At 38.4% G+C, this 19,104-nt stretch overlaps 1 protein-coding gene across 1 annotated transcript in view; it reads left to right on the forward strand.

Moving 5' to 3' along the window:
* The window catches only part of CDC40 (cell division cycle 40), a 59,460-nt gene extending 41,211 nt beyond the window's left edge, over positions 1–18,249 (forward strand). The window contains exons 13-15 of the mRNA XM_002747007.7: positions 12,247–12,323; positions 14,823–14,967; positions 15,953–18,249. Coding sequence (XP_002747053.1) covers positions 12,247–12,323; positions 14,823–14,967; positions 15,953–16,130 — 400 coding nt within the window. The 3' untranslated portion in view covers positions 16,131–18,249. The remainder of the gene's footprint in view (positions 1–12,246; positions 12,324–14,822; positions 14,968–15,952) is intronic.
* The last annotated feature ends 855 nt before the right edge of the window (positions 18,250–19,104 follow it).

Raw genomic sequence — 19,104 nt, forward strand, 5'->3', positions numbered from 1 at the left:
AAATAGTGGTATATATCTTAATTTTTTTAATGTCTACTTTTTATGATTATTCAGACAAACACCCCATGTATTACTCCATTTTCACACTACTGATAAAGACATACCAGAGACTGGGCAATTTACAAAAGAAAGAGGTTTAATAGACTTAAAGTTCCCCATGGCTAGGGAAGCTCCACAATCATGGCAGAAGCAGAAAGGCACTTCTTACATGGCGGCAGCATGAGAGAGAATGAGAGCCGAGTGAAAGGGGTTTCCCCTTATAAAACCATCAGATCTCATGCGACTTATTCACTACCTCACAAGAACAGGATGGGAGAAACAACCCCTGTGATTCAGTTATCTTCCACCAGGTTCCTCCCACAATACATGGGAATGATGGGAGTACGATTCAAAATGAGATTTGGGAGGTTGCACAGCCAAACCGTATCACCCCATATCATCATGTTGGTACAAATGTTTTACTTGTAGAATATAATCATATTATATTGGTTAATTTTACTTTCCTAGGGAAAAAAAAATTTTGTAAAGTTAAGAAATATACTAGTTTCATTACATATCATAGTGTGTTCTATAGTTCAGTTGCAGAAAAAATGCTTGATAACCTTTTTGTTAAAATGAATGTTTGGACGGAAACCACCTTGTTTTTACAGTCAGTTATTAAGCACAGCTCAACCATGAGTCCTCCTAACAAGACTAAAAAGTTTGTCTGTCCATCTCCCAAAAGTTGTTCTGCTTTAACAAGTGGGAAGCCTTGAACCATGGCCAGTGGTTTCCCCTCTTTATACTAAGTCCCTCTGGGGACCTGAGCGGGTCCCTAACCATTGTCAGGACAATCTGGGTGACTGAACATTTAATGTAATTTAATTGTAGTTTCTCCCACACTCACCACCACCATCACTACACCCCTTCAGATTATCCCCAATTAGTGGAGAGTTGACTATACTTTATATATATTCTTAACATATAGCCCATGTTGGAGACTACCTCACAGCTAAAATCTTCCTTACTTCAGAAATGTTTTTTTGCAGAGAATCTAATATGGACCCCAAGTTTTATATGAGCCACCTTAGATCATTTGCACAAACTCTGGAGAATAAACATACATATTCACGTTCTGTTTTCATTTTATATACTTTAACAGTTTGATTATATTCAAATTTTCTGATGTTTCTACCTTTAGATATTTTCAATTTTAAATATAGAGTGATATAAAACAAATCTATAAATATTTAAATATTTAAGCAATTACAGGGCTTAAGGACATGTGTATGTGGGTGTTCTGAAGTAAAACATTGGTGAGCAAAGAATTTTTGTTAAACTAACGGGTGGGGGAGGAACTCAAGATGGCGCTGTGACAACAACCCAGGATTTAAGCTCTCGGTTAATCCGCGGAGAGGTGAGTCAAAGCTGCATCTTTGTTGCCCACAGAACGGGAAAATTCCCAAGTATAAAGGAGACACCGGATACCAGGCAGAGGCTCTGCCTGGAGAAGCCAGCAGCCGGGGTGGTGGCAGCCGGCCCTACCCAGCGATCCCCACAGGGCGCGCTTGTCTGGGTGCCCTGTTGAAACGGCAACCTGAGACTTGAGAGGGCTGAACTCGAGACTGAAAGGGACTTGGGCAGTGGTCCAGCCCAGGGGATTGCAGGGACACAGCGTGTGGGATAGTGCAGTGGGACAGACAAAACGGCGATTCCAAACGCTCACCATGGAGACCGTCCCTGAGGCGCTCCGTGGGGGAGGGGCGTCCACCATTACTGAGGCAACCCGCCCCGACTGAGACACACGCCCACTGCTGATGCAGCCTGCAGTTGCTGAGGCAACCCGCCCCTACTGAGATACACGCCCACTGCTGACGCAGCCTGCCGTTGCCGAGGCAACCCGCTACAACAGAGAGACTCCGCTGCAGGGCGTAGCCCGTGGTGGAGAATGCAGCAGAAGAGCAAGAGCCTGCAGCAACAGGGCGAGCCTCACAACAGCAGGGTGGAGTCTCGGCAGTCAAATAGTGATTAGACTGCCTCCTAGCTGGGCAGGACACCTCAACAGACATCCGAAAACAAAGCTCCAACCCCCAAGACAGAGCATTTGAGAAAAAAAGGGGTTTTTTAATGAGCTCTGTTGCAGCAGAATCAAACATAGCAGCCTAACAGCCCTGAATGAACAACAGAGCTCACGGCTCAGCAATTGAGCTCCTATAAAGTACAGATTGTCTCCTCAAGCAGCTCCCTGACCCCTCTATATCCAAAAGACTGACATTTGGCAGGCATCATCCTGCGACAAAGATAGCAGAAAAAGAAACTGGTAGCATCCCTCACTGTTCCGCAGCTGCTATAGGTGTACCCCAGACAAGCAGGGCCTGGAGTGGACCTCAGCAGTCATACAGCGAAGGTGCTAGACTGGTAGAACGAAAACCAAGTAACAGAAATACTTCATCACCAACAATCTGGGTGTCCACTAAGAGACCCAATCGAAAAGTCAGCAACTACGCAGACGACAAGCAGATAAATCCACAAAGATGGGAAAAAACCAGCGCAAAAAGGAGGAAAACACCCGAAACCAGAACACCTCGCCTCGTAGAAAGGACCAAAACTCCTCACCAGCAAGGGAACAAAGCTGGACGGAGAATGACTGTGACGAAATGACGGAATTAGACTTCAGAAGATGGATAATGAGAAACTTTTGTGAGCTAAAAGAACATGTATTAAATCAATGCAAAGAAACTAAGAACCTTGAAAAAAGATATGAAAAAAGATTTGAGGAAATGATGACAAGAATGGATAACTTAGGAATATGAATGAACTAAAGGAGCTGAAAAACACAATACAAGAACTTCGCGAAGCATGCACAAGTTTCAATAGCCGAATTAACCAAGCAGAAGAAAGAATATCTGAAGTGGAAGATCAACTCAATGAAATAAAACGAGAAACCAAGATCAGAGAAAAAAGCGCAAAAAGGAATGAACAAAGTCTCCAAGAAATGTGGACTATGTGAAAAGACCTAACCTACGTTTGATAGGTGTACCAGAAGGGGACGAAGAGAATGAATCCAAGCTGGAAAATACTCTTCAGGACATCATCCAGGAAAATTTCCCACACCTAGCAAGACAGGTCAACACTCAAATGCAAGAAATACAGTGAACACCACAGATATTCCACAAGAAGAGGAAACCCAAGGCACATAATCGTCAGATTCAACAAGGTTGAAATGAAGGAGAAAATACTAAGGGCAGCCAGAGAGAAAGGTCGGGTCACCCACAAAGGGAAGGCCATCAGACTCACAGCAGATCTCTCGGCAGAAACTCTACAAGCCAGAAGAGAGTGGGGGCCAATATTCAACATCCTTAAAGGAAAGAACTTTCAACCCAGAATTTCATATCCAGCCAAACTGAGCTTCAGAAGTGAAGGAAAAATAAAATCCTTTGAGAACAAGCAAGTACTCAGAGATTTTGTCACCACCAGGCCTGCTTTACAAGAGCTCCTGAAAGAGGCACTACACATAGAAAGGAACAACCGTACCAGCCATTCCAAAATCACACTAAATGCTAAAGAGCATCAACATAATGAAGAATCTACAACAACTAACGGGCAAAACAGCCACTTAGCATCAAAATGGCAGTATCAAATTCACACATAACAATATTAACCCTAAATGTAAATGGACTAAATGCACCAATCAAAAGACACAGACTGGCAAATTGGATAAAAATCCAAAACCCATCAGTGTGCTGTATCCAGGAAACCCATCTCACATGCAAGGATACACAAAGACTCAAAATAAAGGGATGGAGGAAGATTTACCAAGCAAATGGAGAGCAAAAAAAAGCTGGAGTTGCAATTCTCATCTCTGATAAAATAGACTTTAAAGCAACAAAGATCAAAAGAGACAAAGAAGGCCATTACATAATGGTAAAAGGATCGATACAACAAGAAGAACTGACGATTCTAAACATATATGGACCCAATACAGGAGCACCCAGATACATAAGGCAAGTTCTTAATGACTTACAAAGAGACTTAGACTCCCACACAATAATAGTGGGAGACTTTAAAACTCCACTGTCAATATTAGACAGATCAACCAGACAGAAAATCAACCAGGATATCCAGGGCTTGAACTCAGACCTGGAGCAAGCAAACCTGATAGACGTTTACAGAACTCTCCACCCCAAATCCACGGAATATACATTCTTCTCAGCACCACATCACACCTACTCTAAAATTGACCACATAATTGGAAGTAAAGCACTGCTCAGCAAATGCAAAACAACTGAAATCATAACAAACAGCCTCTCAGACCATAGTGCAATCAAGTTAGAACTCAGAATTCAGAAACCGACCCCGACCCAGAACCACACAGCTTCATGGAAACTGAACAACTGGCTCTTGAATGTTGACTGGGTAAAGAATGAAATGAAGGCAGAAATAAAGAAGTTCTTCGAAACCAATGAGAACAAAGACACAACATGCCAGAATCTCTGGGACACATTTAAAGCAGTCTCTAGAGGAAAGTATATAGCCATAAGTGCCCATATGAGGAGAATGGAGAGATCCAAAATTGACACCCTATCGTCAAAATTGAAAGAGCTAGAGGAGCAAGATCAAAAAAACTCAAAACCCAGCAGAAGACAAGAAATAACTAAGATCAGAGCTGAACTGAAGGAGATTGAGACATGAAAAACCCTTCAAAAAATCAATAAATCCAAGAGCTGGTTTTTTGAAAAGATCAACAAAATAGACAGACCACTAGCCAGATTGATTAAAAAGAAAAGAGAGAACAACCAAATAGATGCAATAAAAAATGATAAAGGGGAAATCACCACAGACTCCACAGAAATTCAAACCATCATCAGAGAATATTACAAACAACTCTATGCACATAAACTAGTAAACCTGGAAGAAATGGATAAATTCCTGGACTCCTGTGTCCTCCCAAGTCTAAACCAGGAGGAAGCTGAAACTATGAATAGACCAATAACAAGGTCAGAAGTCGAGGCAGCGATTAAGAGCCTACCACACAAAAAAAGCCCAGGTCCAGACGGGTTCACAGCCGAATTCTACCAGAGACACAAAGAGGAGCTGGTACCATTCCTTCTAAAACTATTCCAAATAATCCAAAAAGAGGGAATCCTTCCGAAATCATTTTATGAGACCAACATCATCCTGATACCAAAGCCCAGCAGAGACCCAACAAGAAAAGAAAACTTCCGGCCAATATCCATGATGAACATAGATGCAAAAATCTTCAATAAAATATTGGCAAGCCGATTGCAACAGCAAATCAAAAAACTTATTCATCACGATCAAGTAGGATTCATCCCGGGGATGCAAGGCTGGTTCAACATACGCAAGTCTATAAACGTAATTCACCACATAAACAGAACCAAAACCAAAAACCACATGATTATCTCAATTGACGCAGAGAAGGCATTTGACAAAATACAACACCCCTTTATGCTAAAAACCCTCAATAAACTCGGTATCGATGGAACGTATCTCAAAGTAATAAAAGCTATTTATGACAAACCAACAGCCAATATCATACTGAATGGGCAAAAACTGGAAGCATTCCCTTTGAAATCCGGCACTAGACAAGGATGCCCTCTCTCACCACTCCTATTCAATATAGTACTGGAAGTTCTAGCCAGAGCAATCAGGCAAGAAAAAGAAATACAAAGTATTCAGATAGGAAAGGTGGAAGCCAAATTGTCTCTATTTGCAGACGACATGATAGTATACCTAGAAGACCCCATCGCCTCAGCCCAAAAACTCCTGAAACTGATAGGCAACTTCAGCAAAGCCTCAGGATATAAAATCAATGTGCAAAAATCACAAGCATTCCTCTACACCAATAACAGACTTAAAGAAAGCCAAATCAAGAATGAACTGCCATTCTCAATTGCTACAAAAAGAATAAAATACCTTGGAATACAACTCACAAGGAACGTAAGAGACCTCTTCGAGGAGAACTACAAGCCACTGCTCAACGAAATCAGAGAGGACACAAACAGATGGAGAAACATTCCATGTTCATGGTTAGGAAGAATTAATATCATGAAAATGGCTATACTGCCCAAAGTAATTTACAGAATCAACACTATCTCTATCAAGCTACCATTGACTTTCTTCACAGAACTGGAAAAAACCACCATGAACTTCATATGGAACCAAAAGAGAGCCCGCATAGCCAAATCAATTCTAAGCAAAAAGAACACAGCGGGGGGCATCACACTACCGGATTTCAAACTATACTGCAAGGCAACAGTAATCAAAACAGCATGGTACTGGTACCAAAACAGAGATGTAGACCAATGGAACAAAACAGAGGCACCGGAGGCAACACAACATATCTACAACTATACAATCTTTGATAAACCTGACAAAAACAAGCAATGGGGAAAGGATTCCCTATTTAACAAATGGTTTTGGGAAAACTGGCTAGCCATGTGCAGAAAGCAGAAACTGGACCCCTTCCTGACACCTTACACTAAAATTCACTCCAGATGGATTAAAGACTTAAACATAAGACCTGGCACCATAAAAACCCTAGAAGGAAATCTAGGCAAAACTATCCAGGACATTAGGAGTAGGCAAGGACTTCATGAACAAAACACCAAAAGCATTGGCAACAAAAGCCAAAATAGACAAATGGGACCTAATGAAACTCCACAGCTTCTGCACGGCAAAAGAAACAGTCACTAGAGTGGATCGGCAACCAACAGAATGGGAAAAAATTTTTGCAGTTTACCCATCTGACAAAGGGCTGATATCCAGAATTTACAAAGAACTCAAACAGATTTACAAGAAAAAAACAAGCCCATTCAAAAGTGGGCAAAGGATATGAACAGACACTTTATGAAAGAAGACATATATAAGACCAACAATCATATGAAAAAATGCTCATCGTCACTGGTCATCAGAGAGATGCAAATCAAAACCACATTGAGATACCATCTCACGCCAGTTAGAATGGCGATCATTAAAAAATCTGGAGACAACAGATGCTGGAGAGGATGTGGAGAAAAAGGAACACTTTTTCACTGTTGGTGGGAGTGTAAATTAGTCCAACCATTGTGGAAGACAGTGTGGCGATTCCTCAAGGCCTTAGAAATAGAAATTCCATTTGACCCAGCAATCCCATTACTGGGTATATACCCAAAGGACTATAAATCATTCTACTATAAGGACACATGCACACGAATGTTTATTGCAGCACTGTTTACAATTGCAAAGACCTGGAATCAACCCAAATGCCCATTGATGATAGACTGGATTGGGAAAATGTGGCACGTATACACCATGGAATATTATGCAGCAATCAGAAATGATGAGTTCGTGTCGTTTGTAGGGACATGTATGAATCTGGAGAACATCATTCTCAACAAACTGACACAAGAACAGAAAATGAAACACCGCATATTCTCACTCATAGGTGGGTGATGAAAAATGAGAACACATGGACACAGAGGGGAGTACTAAACACTGGGGTCTATTGGGGGGAAAAGGGGAGGGCCAGTGGGAGGGGGAGGTGGGGAGGGATAGCCTGGGGAGAAACGCCAAATGTGGGTGAAGGGGTGAAAGCAAACAGAACACACTGCCATGTGTGTACCTATGCAACTGTATTGCATGCTCTGCACATGTACCCCAAAACCTAAAATGCAATAAAAAAAAAAAAATAAAAAATAAAAAATAAATAAACTAACGGGTAATGTTAGTGTGTTTCTCTTCTTTTTTCCCATACCTCTCAGATCTTGGGAAATACTCCTAAAAAGTCATGATACTGTTTTGTTACAAATGATGACATTCTTTAGATTTTACTTTAAGTTGGCTGGGCATAGGGGCTCATGCCTATTAGTTATCCCAGCACTTTGGGAGACTGAGTTTGGTAGATTGTTTGAGCCCAGGAGTTTGAGACCAATCTGCGCAACGTGGTGAAATCCTGTCTCTACAAGAAATACAAAAATTAGCTAGTGTGATGGCACAGGCCTATAGTCCCAGCTACTCAGGAAACTGAGGCAGGAGGATTGCTTGTGCCTGGGAGGTCGAGGCTGCCGTGGGCTGTGCATGTGCCACTGCACTCCAGCTTGGGTGAAAGACCAAGACCCCATCTCAATAAAAAAAAATTTTAAATAAATAATTTTTTAAAAACAGATTTCAGGCCAAATGCAGTGGCTCATGCCTATAATCCAAGCACTTTGAGAGGCTGAGGTGGGTAGATCACGAAGTCAGGAGTTCGAGACCAGCCTGGCCAACATGGTGAAACCCTATCTCTACTAAAAATACAAGAATTAGCTGGGTGTGGTGGTGCACACCTGTAATCCCGTGTAATCCCAACTACTCAGAAGGTTGAGGCAGGAGAATCTCTTGAACTTGGGAGGCAGAGGTTGCAGTGAGGCGAGGTCATGCCATTGCACTCCAGCCTGGGCAACAGAGCAAGACTCCATTTCAAAAAAAAAAAAAACAGGTTTCAGTTTAACCCTTACTATGAGAGCTTTCCCTTACTATGAGAGCCTTCCTAACCCTTACTATGAGAGCCTGGATAGTTAGATGAATGAAGGTATTGGTAAGTCGAGAAGGACAGATACACTTTTTAGTCCTTGCTAGGACTCATGGTAGAACTGTGCTTCATAACTGACTATAAAAACAAGGTGGCTTCCATCCAAACATTCATTTTAACAAAAAGGTTATTAAGCACTTTTTTGCAAGCATATTTTCTTTTTTAAAGAAAACAACTTGTCCTCAGACGAGATTAGGTGCCTCCTCTCCATCATCCCACACTATCATTGGCTTTCCATAGCTTTAGCATACTTCAAGTGCTTGTTTATATGTTTCATTCCCTCACAAGTTCTTAACCATGAGAAAAAGCATAACAGTGTGAGTCATGCTTACTGTCTGTTCCCAGCACAATGCCTGGCACACAATATGTGCTGTATATCTAAAGAAGTAATTATTGGTGTAATTATAAATGATGTTACATTTATTGAGCTCTTTCTGTATGCCAGTTACTATGCTAAGCATTTCACATGAACTATCTGATTTAGTGTGCAAAGCAATCTTATAAGATAGGTACATTTGTTATTCCCATTTTATGTATAAGGTAAGATAGTTTAAGTAATTTGCCCAACATATATAGGACATGAAAGGACCAGAGTTCACACTCGAATCAAACTGATTTCAAAGCTTGATTTTTTTGTTGTTAAGAGACAGGATCTCACTCTGTTGCCTAGACTAGAATGTAGCGGTGCAGTCATAGCTCACTGCAACCTTGAACTCCTGGGCTCAAACAATCCTCCTGCCTTAGCCTCCTGAGTGACTGGGACTATAAGTGCATGCCACTATGCCTCACTAATTTTTAAATTTTTTGTAGAAATAGGGTCTTACTCTGTTTGCTGGGCTGGTCATAAACTCCTGGCCTCACAAAGCTTTAATTCTTGATCATATGAACGGATAGTTAGATGAATGAGGGGACTGGTAAGGAGAGAAGGTATTAATAATTTGTATTTGATTTGATTAGTGAGAAAGTGATAATTGTGAGGGTCTGTTCTACTACAAAGACAAGTAGGAAGGAATACCAGTTCAGGATCCCCGGAACTGTGCTTACTACATAAATCATCTCTAAGAGCAATTACTAGTGATACTGGCCCGTTGCTTAGGAGAGGACCTCCTCAAAGTGACAGCTGACCTCCTCTGTGGGAAAATTAGCAACACTGGGGCTAATTCAGACAAGTGGTATTTGCCAAACTTTTATATGCTGTAGCTGCTTAGAGAACCATAATGATACCAGAAAACAAAGGAAACTTTCTTAAATAATATTACACAAACTAACCCTATTATGTACTAAAAGAGAATAAAAGTCTATATTAGATATTCAGCAGCTTGTGGTATTTTAGTCAACCAAATGCATGAAATGTCATAGACATGTTTTCTCCAGAAGGTCTTTATTTTGGTAAAATAATTTTTAAAAGAAAATTTTATAGAAGTTGACACTACTGTTTCTCTTTTAGCTTTAAAATTTCATAGACTTTTATTAGGGTTTTTCAGTGAATTTTTAAACTGGAGATTATTTGCAAGATATGAGTTACTAGTTCATTATACTGAATTACAGTATCTAATTAGAAAATAGTGTTGTTTTTGTTTATTTATTTATTTTTGCAATGGAGTCTCGCTCTGTTGCCCAGGCTGGAGTGTGGAATGCAGTGGCATGATCTCAGCTCCCTGTAGCCTCTGCCTCCTGGCCTCTACCAATTCTCCTGCCTCAGCCTCCCGAGTAGCTGGAATTACAGCCATACGCCACCACATCTGGCTAATTTTTATATTTGTATTAGAGACAGGATTTTGCCATGTTGGCCAGGCTGGTCTCGAACTCCTGACCACAAGTGATCCCGCCATGGCCTCCTATAATGCCTGGGATTATAGGCATGAGCCACCTCGCTCAGCCATGTTGTGTTTGTTAACTATAACTATGCCTAGCAGGCATTTTTGCTAGAAATAATGAAGTCTGCAGGGTAGTTCAAAAATTCTTTTTCCATAGTTATTGGTATGAAGGTTCCTTGAAATAAGGTATCCATTTGAATATTTTTGTTTACTTTTGTTAACACGTTGATCAATATGAACCTAGACTATAGTTAATTTAGAAAATTCTCATGTTTTAATTCATGTTGTAAAATTATTAACCACTAACCATAAATATCAGGAGGGAAGAAACAAGCCTTTTTTCGATTGCAGCTTTTTAAAATACATTTAGGTCATTCTAAATGTCAGTTCTCACTGGTAACATAGAGGTATAAAGGGTTGGAGATCTGACAATGATGTCAGATTATTCCCCAGGTTATTCCTGAAAATGTTTTCCTCTGACCATGAACCTGATCGAAGTTTTTTCTAGTCATTTGTTCCTTCTGCTGAGTGGATGGATAAATAGGGAAAATCCTTATATTAAGGGAAATTATTATTATTTTCCAGTTAATCAAAGTATTGGAACTTGAAACAGTGTTTGACGTTAAAATTGCTGCTGCATAATCTGTGTTACTTATCAGATTACATTTCCCACACATTACTCTGTAAAAAATATTTCTGGTCTCATGAAAAGCAACAAGACCAAAAATCCTTTCAGAAAAGAATTTTTAGCATGGAGAATTTTGAAAATAAAAAGGCACTTATAACTTTTGATGGTTCTGAATTTAGGTGGCTAGTTTGAACTTTTGTTTTTCTTTCTGTCTTTGTATCACTCACAAGTTTTTTTTTTTAATGTTTTCTCTCCTTCACCGAACACATTTGAAATGCTTTGCATGTCAACTGAAAATAGTCCAGGTACCAAGCATTTAATCTCTCTGGCCGTGGACACCATTTCTGGATGGGCTAGACCAGCTTTCGGATCCCTACAGCTTTGCCTGCCATCCGCTTGCATTGCTGCAGGCTTAACACTCTCACCCACTGAGCTAAGGTTGACTGGCGGGTAAAATAACACTTCTCCATAGGCTTGCCTCAGACACCTTGCTTCACCCTACCATGGTACATTTATTTTATTTATTTACTTTTTTTTGAGACAGAGTTTCGCTCTTGTTACCCAGGCTGGAGTGCAATGGCGCGATCTCGGCTCACCGCAACCTCTGCCTCCTGGGTTCAGGCAATTCTCCTGCCTCAGCCTCCTGAGTAGCTGGGATTACAGGCACGTGCCACCATGCCTAGCTAATTTTTTGTATTTTTAGTAGAGACGGGGTTTCACCATGTTAACCAGGATGGTCTTGATCTCTTGACCTCATGATCCACCCACCTCGGCCTCCTAAAGTGCTGGGATTACAGGCGTGAGCCACCGCGCCCGGCCCATGGTACATTTTTTATTTAAATTTTTTTAAATTTCAGCAGCTTTTGGAGTACAAGTGGTTTTGGGTTACATGGATGAATTATATGATAGTGAATTCTGAGATTTCAGTTTACCTATCACCATGGTACATTATTAAAGAACTTTTAGTAACAAATTTTTTAACATAAAGGACAATGTTTAAATCAAATAGAAAACAAAATCACTGCCACTGTTATAATTATCATGGAAAGTCATTTATAAAGGACAGGATTTACCATAAGCCATACAGTATCATTTTGTGATTTTTCTTCTTCTAGAAAGTTTCATGAAAGATTTATTAAATGTATAATTTCAATAGTTTGCTTTTATTTGCATATTATTCCTGTATTCCAGAGATAATTCTTCTGAAGGTGCTTTTTAAAAATTACTTATTCTGATATGACATTTTTTAGGGATATCCCTGTGGATTTCAAGTATATAGCAGAACCCAGTATGCACTCAATGCCTGCAGTGACTTTGTCTCCAAATGGTGAGTTAGTACGTAGATTGTATTTTTAAATGAGCTTCTGAGATATAGTGTGATTTTTTTTTTATTTAAAAGAACTTTGGCCCTTTCTTTCTTGGGAAGGTGTGTCACAGTGCCATTACTTGGATATGGTAGCCTTTACAATATTAAAAAGCATTACTGGTTTTCATATGTAAGTCACATCGCCTACTTTTCTGTGTCTTTTTGTAAATAAAAATAAAATAAAATGATTTATAGCTAACATCTATTGAACATCAGATTTCTATTTAACAATCAGTTTTTTCTTTTCTTTTCCTTCTTCTTTTTTTTTTTTAAGAGACAGGGTCTCCCTTTGTTGCTCAGGCTAGTCCCAAACTCCTGGGCTCAAGTGATTTTCCCACCTTGGCCTCCCAGGGTGCTGGATTACAGGACTAAGCCATTGTGCCCAACCAGAGTTTTCTTTTCTAATTCTCCTTCCAAACAGAATCACATTTAGTAAATCATTTAATAATGATTTGGCCAAGGTAGGAGAATCACTTGAACCCGGGAGTTCGACACTAATCTGGGCAACATAGACCTTATCTCTACAAAATAAAATTTTAAAACTCAGCTGGCATGGTGTTGCACACCTATAGTCCTAGCTATTTGGGAGGCTAAGATGGGTGGTTCCCTCGACCCAGGAGGTTGAGGCTGCAGTGAGCTATGATCGTGCAGCTGTACTCCAGCCTGGGCAGTAGAACAAGACCCTTTTCTCTAGTAATAATAATAATAATGATTTATTGTAAGCTCTTTCAGGGGATAGGAAATTTAGGTCTGGTTCTCCATAATGAAAACACTTTAGCAATTCTCTATAAAATATTTTCTCAGGCAAAAATTAAAAAGATAAATCTATTTAATATTGTTTAATCCATTGTCTTTTAAGTACAAGATAATTTGTGCTACAGATAATACTGACAGTATACTGATGTGATTATAGCTCTACATGAGTCTTAAAGTGCGGGTTTTGATGTTTGGGGAACATTGTCATCAGAGCCACCATTAACTCATATAATTACCCCATGTGTGGGGCAAGGAAGAGTTTGCTCTTCCATCAGGGCCTCTGACACAAGCAAATGGTGATAGTCATCAAGTGCTCTATCATTTTTATAAGAAGAGCAACCTAACAGAATCCTTTTTTGGTAATTGCTAGATTATATACTTCGCCACTATGCATCTACAGTTCATGTAGTGTGTTTTTAAACCACCTTGAACAAGGCCATTTACCCACTCAGGCATTATTTAAGTCCATTTCCTCAGTTAGTAATGTTTACATGGCTCTTTGCATCCATGAGCACCACATCCTGGGATTCAACCAGCACAAATCCAAAATATTCAACAACAATAAATAAAAAAATAACAATATAAGAATTAAAAATACAAATTAAAAAACAACACAGTATAACAACTAGGTACAAAGCATTTATGTTGTATATTAGGCATTATAAGTAATCGAGAGGTGATTTAAATTATACAGGATATATGTGTAGGTTATATGCAAACCCTATGCCATTTTATATAAGGGACTTGAGCATCTGGATTTTGGTATTGGGTGAGGGTGCAGATCCTGGAACTGATTCCTGACAGATACCATGGGATGACTGTATATAGGATACAAGTATAGTCATGTATTCATAATAACAAGGGTACTTCTGAGAAATGCAGTATTAGGTGATTTTGTCATTTTGTGGACATCGTACAGAGTACATACACAAACTTAGATGGGACAGCCTATTACCCAGGCTCTACCCCTGTATGGCATATTGCTATTCTGAATAATGTAGTCAATGCTTAGCATTTATGCAAATAAATGTATCTAAACATATCTAAACATAGAAAAGGTACAGTAAAAATTTGGCATTATAATTTTATGGGACCACTGTCATGTATGTTCCATCATTGACCAAAACATTGGTAAGTGGCACATGACTGTAAACACTGCAGTTTAGGCTCTAGGGGCTTTGATGAATCCTAAGAAAAGCATTGTAGCCTTTTAAAAAGTTACTGTATTTAAAAAATTTTTAAACTTGTTTTGCATAGTTTTATTTAATAATACTAGGCTTTCTCACCAGTTAATCTTTATTCCATAATTACCACAGATAAGTGTCTTTCTTCTATGTCCCATAGTTCTGTTGTCTATGCTTACTATAAATTAATTTTAGTTCATGACTTTTAGTTTATTTCTATTAACACTAAGCTTGGAATTCCTCTATTTCCTTATTTTTTTAAAAAAAAAAAAAAGCTTTTATGTGAGCATGCTCCGTGATAGAGAGTTTGTATAAGCAAAAGCCATTAGTTTATATATTAATACCTCTTGCCAGTGACATATTTGTAACACTTTACAGGTGGTATAGTAAATTTATTTTTTAATATTACAGCGTCTTTGGGAGCAAAAATTATATTAATCACAGTGAACATACTTAAAATAAAAAGGTTTTTTAAATGTTTTCGTCTTTCTCTAAAATACCTCATGTATTGAATTTACAGGAAAATGGCTAGCATGCCAATCAATGGACAACCAAATCTTAATTTTTGGAGCACAGAACAGATTTAGATTAAATAAGAAAAAAATTTTTAAGGGCCATATGGTAGCAGGCTACGCTTGTCAGGTGGACTTTTCACCAGACATGAGGTAAGTTAAATCTTCTAATTCATTCTCATATTCAAATATGATGATATAAACTATTATTGTACAAATAACACTTTAACGTCACTCTCACATAATGTATTTTTATGAGAACTCAGTAACGTGTCAAAATTGTCAAAGTGCTGGATGTAAAGGTCAGAACAAATTAGGAAAAGTACATTTTGCTTTTTTTAAGGTTCTTCTTTCAGTATATTCCCTTATATTACAAGGCTTATGACCTTTAGGCACCTAATAAATCCCTGTCTATATAACCAATGCCTTATTTTCTCTCTGCTTTTCTAAGCAAGACTAGAAGTACTGTAATTACTGTATTGCTATGATTGAATGAACACGAGAGGAATTAATTGTGTATTACAGTGTTGCAGTTACAGCTTCACTACGGCTTGTCTGTGCTGAAACCTCAAATCCAGCTTCTGAACATTTCTAGGTCACACTGGATTTGTGAAGCCTACAGCATGATTCTTAGTTAAAATGTATAGGTAATTTAGAAATCCCTATAACTTTGTATGTTTAGCCTAGTAATTGGGCCTAACTCTGATTCAGTCGTAGATGTTTTCAAAAGATATTAAAGTCAAAAAAATAATTATGAAAGTGGTACAGTCTACTATGATAGAGTAGATCTAAAAGTGTTCCCTAGCTGTATGTGAAATTGGTTCTCCAGTTCTCTGTTTCTGACTCTCTAGAGACTGATTGTGTAACCTTATTTATTGTGGTCCCTGGGACTCCCAGTCTTACAAGTTAAAAGTAAATCTCTACTCTTAGATTGGTAGCTCAATGGGGAGAATTTTTTTAATAGAATTTGAAATTATAGACAGCTTCATGTTCTACCCAGTTATTCTGAGTATTGTATATTTGCATTGGATTTTTTAAAATGTTAAAGTGAAAAGATAAAATCTTTATTCTTCCTTCGCCTCACCAGTTTAAGGTATTTTAATAATTTGAATTTATTTTATTTTTCTTCCCATTGTAGTTATGTGATTTCAGGAGATGGAAATGGAAAATTAAACATTTGGGACTGGAAGACCACAAAACTCTACAGTCGATTTAAAGCTCATGATAAAGTGTGTATAGGTGCAGTGTGGCATCCTCATGAAACATCTAAGGTCATAACATGTGGTTGGGATGGTCTCATTAAATTGTGGGATTAATGAGATTAATCCTTAAACTGTCTAGGATCATTTTTGATCCATTGTCATATTTAACTAAATTATTAAATGTATCAGATGATAACTTGATTTACAGATAATGTTTTCCTTACATGCCTGATGAGATTAACCCATTGTTTAAAAAAAAACTCTAAATTTGACATAATTTCATTTGCAACTTAATTTTGTTCTTTATAAATGTTATTTATATAGAAAATGGCTATTGACTTTCTATTTGACAAGTAGTTATAATTGGCAGGCAGTTTGAGTTTATACTCATGACATACTGAAAGCATCCCTTTGGGGTCAGGAAAGAATCCCTAGTGGATTTGGGATTCTAGAGGAGGTGATGTAATTAATTATTCAGAAAAATACCATGTATTTACCTCCTCAACCAAAAGGGATAATGTAATGTAAATTTGGAAGAAGGATAAAACCACCCACAGTTACTTTCCCCATTATTTTCATAGGGTCAAGTTCTGATCTTTTGGCTTCATGAGTTCCACTCCCTCTGATGACATATGTTGTATATTTTTAGTTGTAAAACAGTAATCTTTAACTGCGGCATTTCTCTAATTATAAACGATGTAAAATAAAAATCAGTCCAGAGTTCTTTCATTGACTTAAGTCCTGATCAGTATAGACAGGACTATATATATTTAATCAGATAATTACATTATATCTGAAGATGGAACTCAGGAGGATGCACCAAGACTTTGAATTTTATTTGTATTCACTGTCAGTAAAGACCTGGCTACACTTTCAGAAAGTGATCTCCAAGGATCTCAGGATCTCCAAGGTCATGGCTTCTTGATGTAATTACTGAAATCCTCCTCATAGGAGATAAGGTATGAGGGGTAGAGCCCAAGATGTCAACGTGTAATTTCTTTGAAGTCCTATGTCTTATCTTTAAAATTATTCTGATTTTACCTGTGAACATATACAATAGGACTTTTTAAGATTAAAAAATTTTAAACCTCTTTATAATATGTCTGAAGAAAAAAAAGAAAATCACACTCCAGGAAGATGGCTAGGGTTCCCCAGTTTGAGAAGTAGTGACCCTGGTGAAAAATAGTTTTGAAAACATCAGATTATAAAATCAAGATAGGTGAGGTGCAGTGGCTCATGCCTGTAATCCCAGCACTTCAGGAGGCTGAGGCAGGTGAATCACCTGAGGTCAGGAGTTCGAGACCAGCCTGACCAACACAGCAAAACCTGTCTTTACTAAAAATATAAAAATTAACCAGGCGTGGTAGCAGGTGCCTGCCAGTAATCTCAGCTTCTCGGGAGGCTGATGCAGGGAGAATCCTTGAACCCAGGAGGCAGAGGTTTCAGTGAGCCAAGATCATGCCAGTGCACTCCAGTCTGGGTGACAGAGCAAGACTCCATCTCAAAAAATAAAATAAAATCAAGATAGCCTCTTGAATGTAGTAGCTCATAGCACTTTAATTTGGTAAGTCATTTTTTCTATTTCATTCTAAGTCTACATTAGATGTTTGAATATGGTTTGAAATATTTCACTACCATGCTGAAAAAGATTGGTTGATAGCTGCTTGGGGTGCTAACTGGGAGATCAAAATCATGTCTCTTGCTGATACCCTAAGAGCATTAAGCTCTGAGTCCTGTGCGGTCATAGCAGTGTATGCTCCTTGCCCTTAGGGAGCATCCATTTCTAGAAATTTAGATTTTAAAAGGCCTGGGATATATGACCAGGCTCTGTAGCCACATATAAATAAATTTTATAGAAAAAGAATAAAAGCAGAGATGTATTTTTTGACACAGAGGCACCCAAAGAAATACAAACACTGCCTAGCTGCTGCCATTTCTGTAACTGCCCAGAAGGGTGACAGATTTCTGAAGGAGAAAGGATTCAGATATGACCTTTCCTTTAGTCCCAACCAGTAGTTTTAACAAATGTGAATTACTGAAATGTGATGGGACAGGAAGAATCATGCAGTTAAACTGTCTTGTTCAGTACACCAGTATTGTACGTTACAAATCATCATTTCTAAATCTGGATTTATTTTGTTGTGTTTTTGACTGTTTCAAAAGTAAGTGTATATAAAAGTTGTCTCTTTTTTAAAAAGATCGTATTTTTAAATAAAGCATTTTTTTGTAGAAAGTGCTATCGAAATGTTTATCTTATTCATCTTTAGTCTCCTTTAAGTCTTAAGTGTGTTGAGACACTAGATTAAAGCCATTTGCAGTTTTAAAAGGGTCATGTGGAAAGAAATGATGCTTTAGAGGTGGATGTGGTTTATTTAGGTATATCAATGGGTTTATTCTAATTAAATAATAAAATACATGGCCGTACCCTCAGAGCACATTAAATTTAACACATTCCGTATTTATTCATTTAGTGGTGGCACTAAGTCATGATTACACAACATTGTAGAGTACAAAAGTGAGTGGGGTTATATTTCAGCATAAAAAGTCTCATGATCTCATTGTTACTGGACTTTTAGGTAGTTACTATCTGGCTCCTTTTCCTTCTTACAGCCTTTTTGTCATACCCAGGACAGAGTTCCTTCCTAAAAGTTAGTATAAAAAGAGATGCTTTAGTGAAAGATTTACTAGAATGGATATTTAAATATTGAGGCACAAGCTGGAAATATTTTGTCCTAAATAAGGAGCAAATTTTAAGATAAACAGGGAGTAATGTCACATAGTCACATTTCTAAGTAGTTCTTCAGGCTACACTGTGGGGCTGGCTCGTATCCTTGGTGTATTATAAAATACCTGTAAGAAGACATTGACTTTGAAATAGCAAACCCTTAGATGGCAACCATAAATATCACAACACGAGGAACAATTATAGAGACGTTCCTTGAAGAACATTGTTTCTCAGGGCATGGACTGAGAACCGTCTGCATCTGAATTACCTAGGGGTTGCATTGCTTACTGAGATGTGGAATTCAGAAGAAAGTAGGGATTATCTGGGGGGAACCATCATGAATTCAGGTATGTGAAGGGGTAT

This window comes from Callithrix jacchus, chromosome 4 (assembly GCF_049354715.1).
Source record: "Callithrix jacchus isolate 240 chromosome 4, calJac240_pri, whole genome shotgun sequence".
Classification (NCBI taxonomy): Eukaryota; Metazoa; Chordata; class Mammalia; order Primates; family Cebidae; genus Callithrix; species Callithrix jacchus.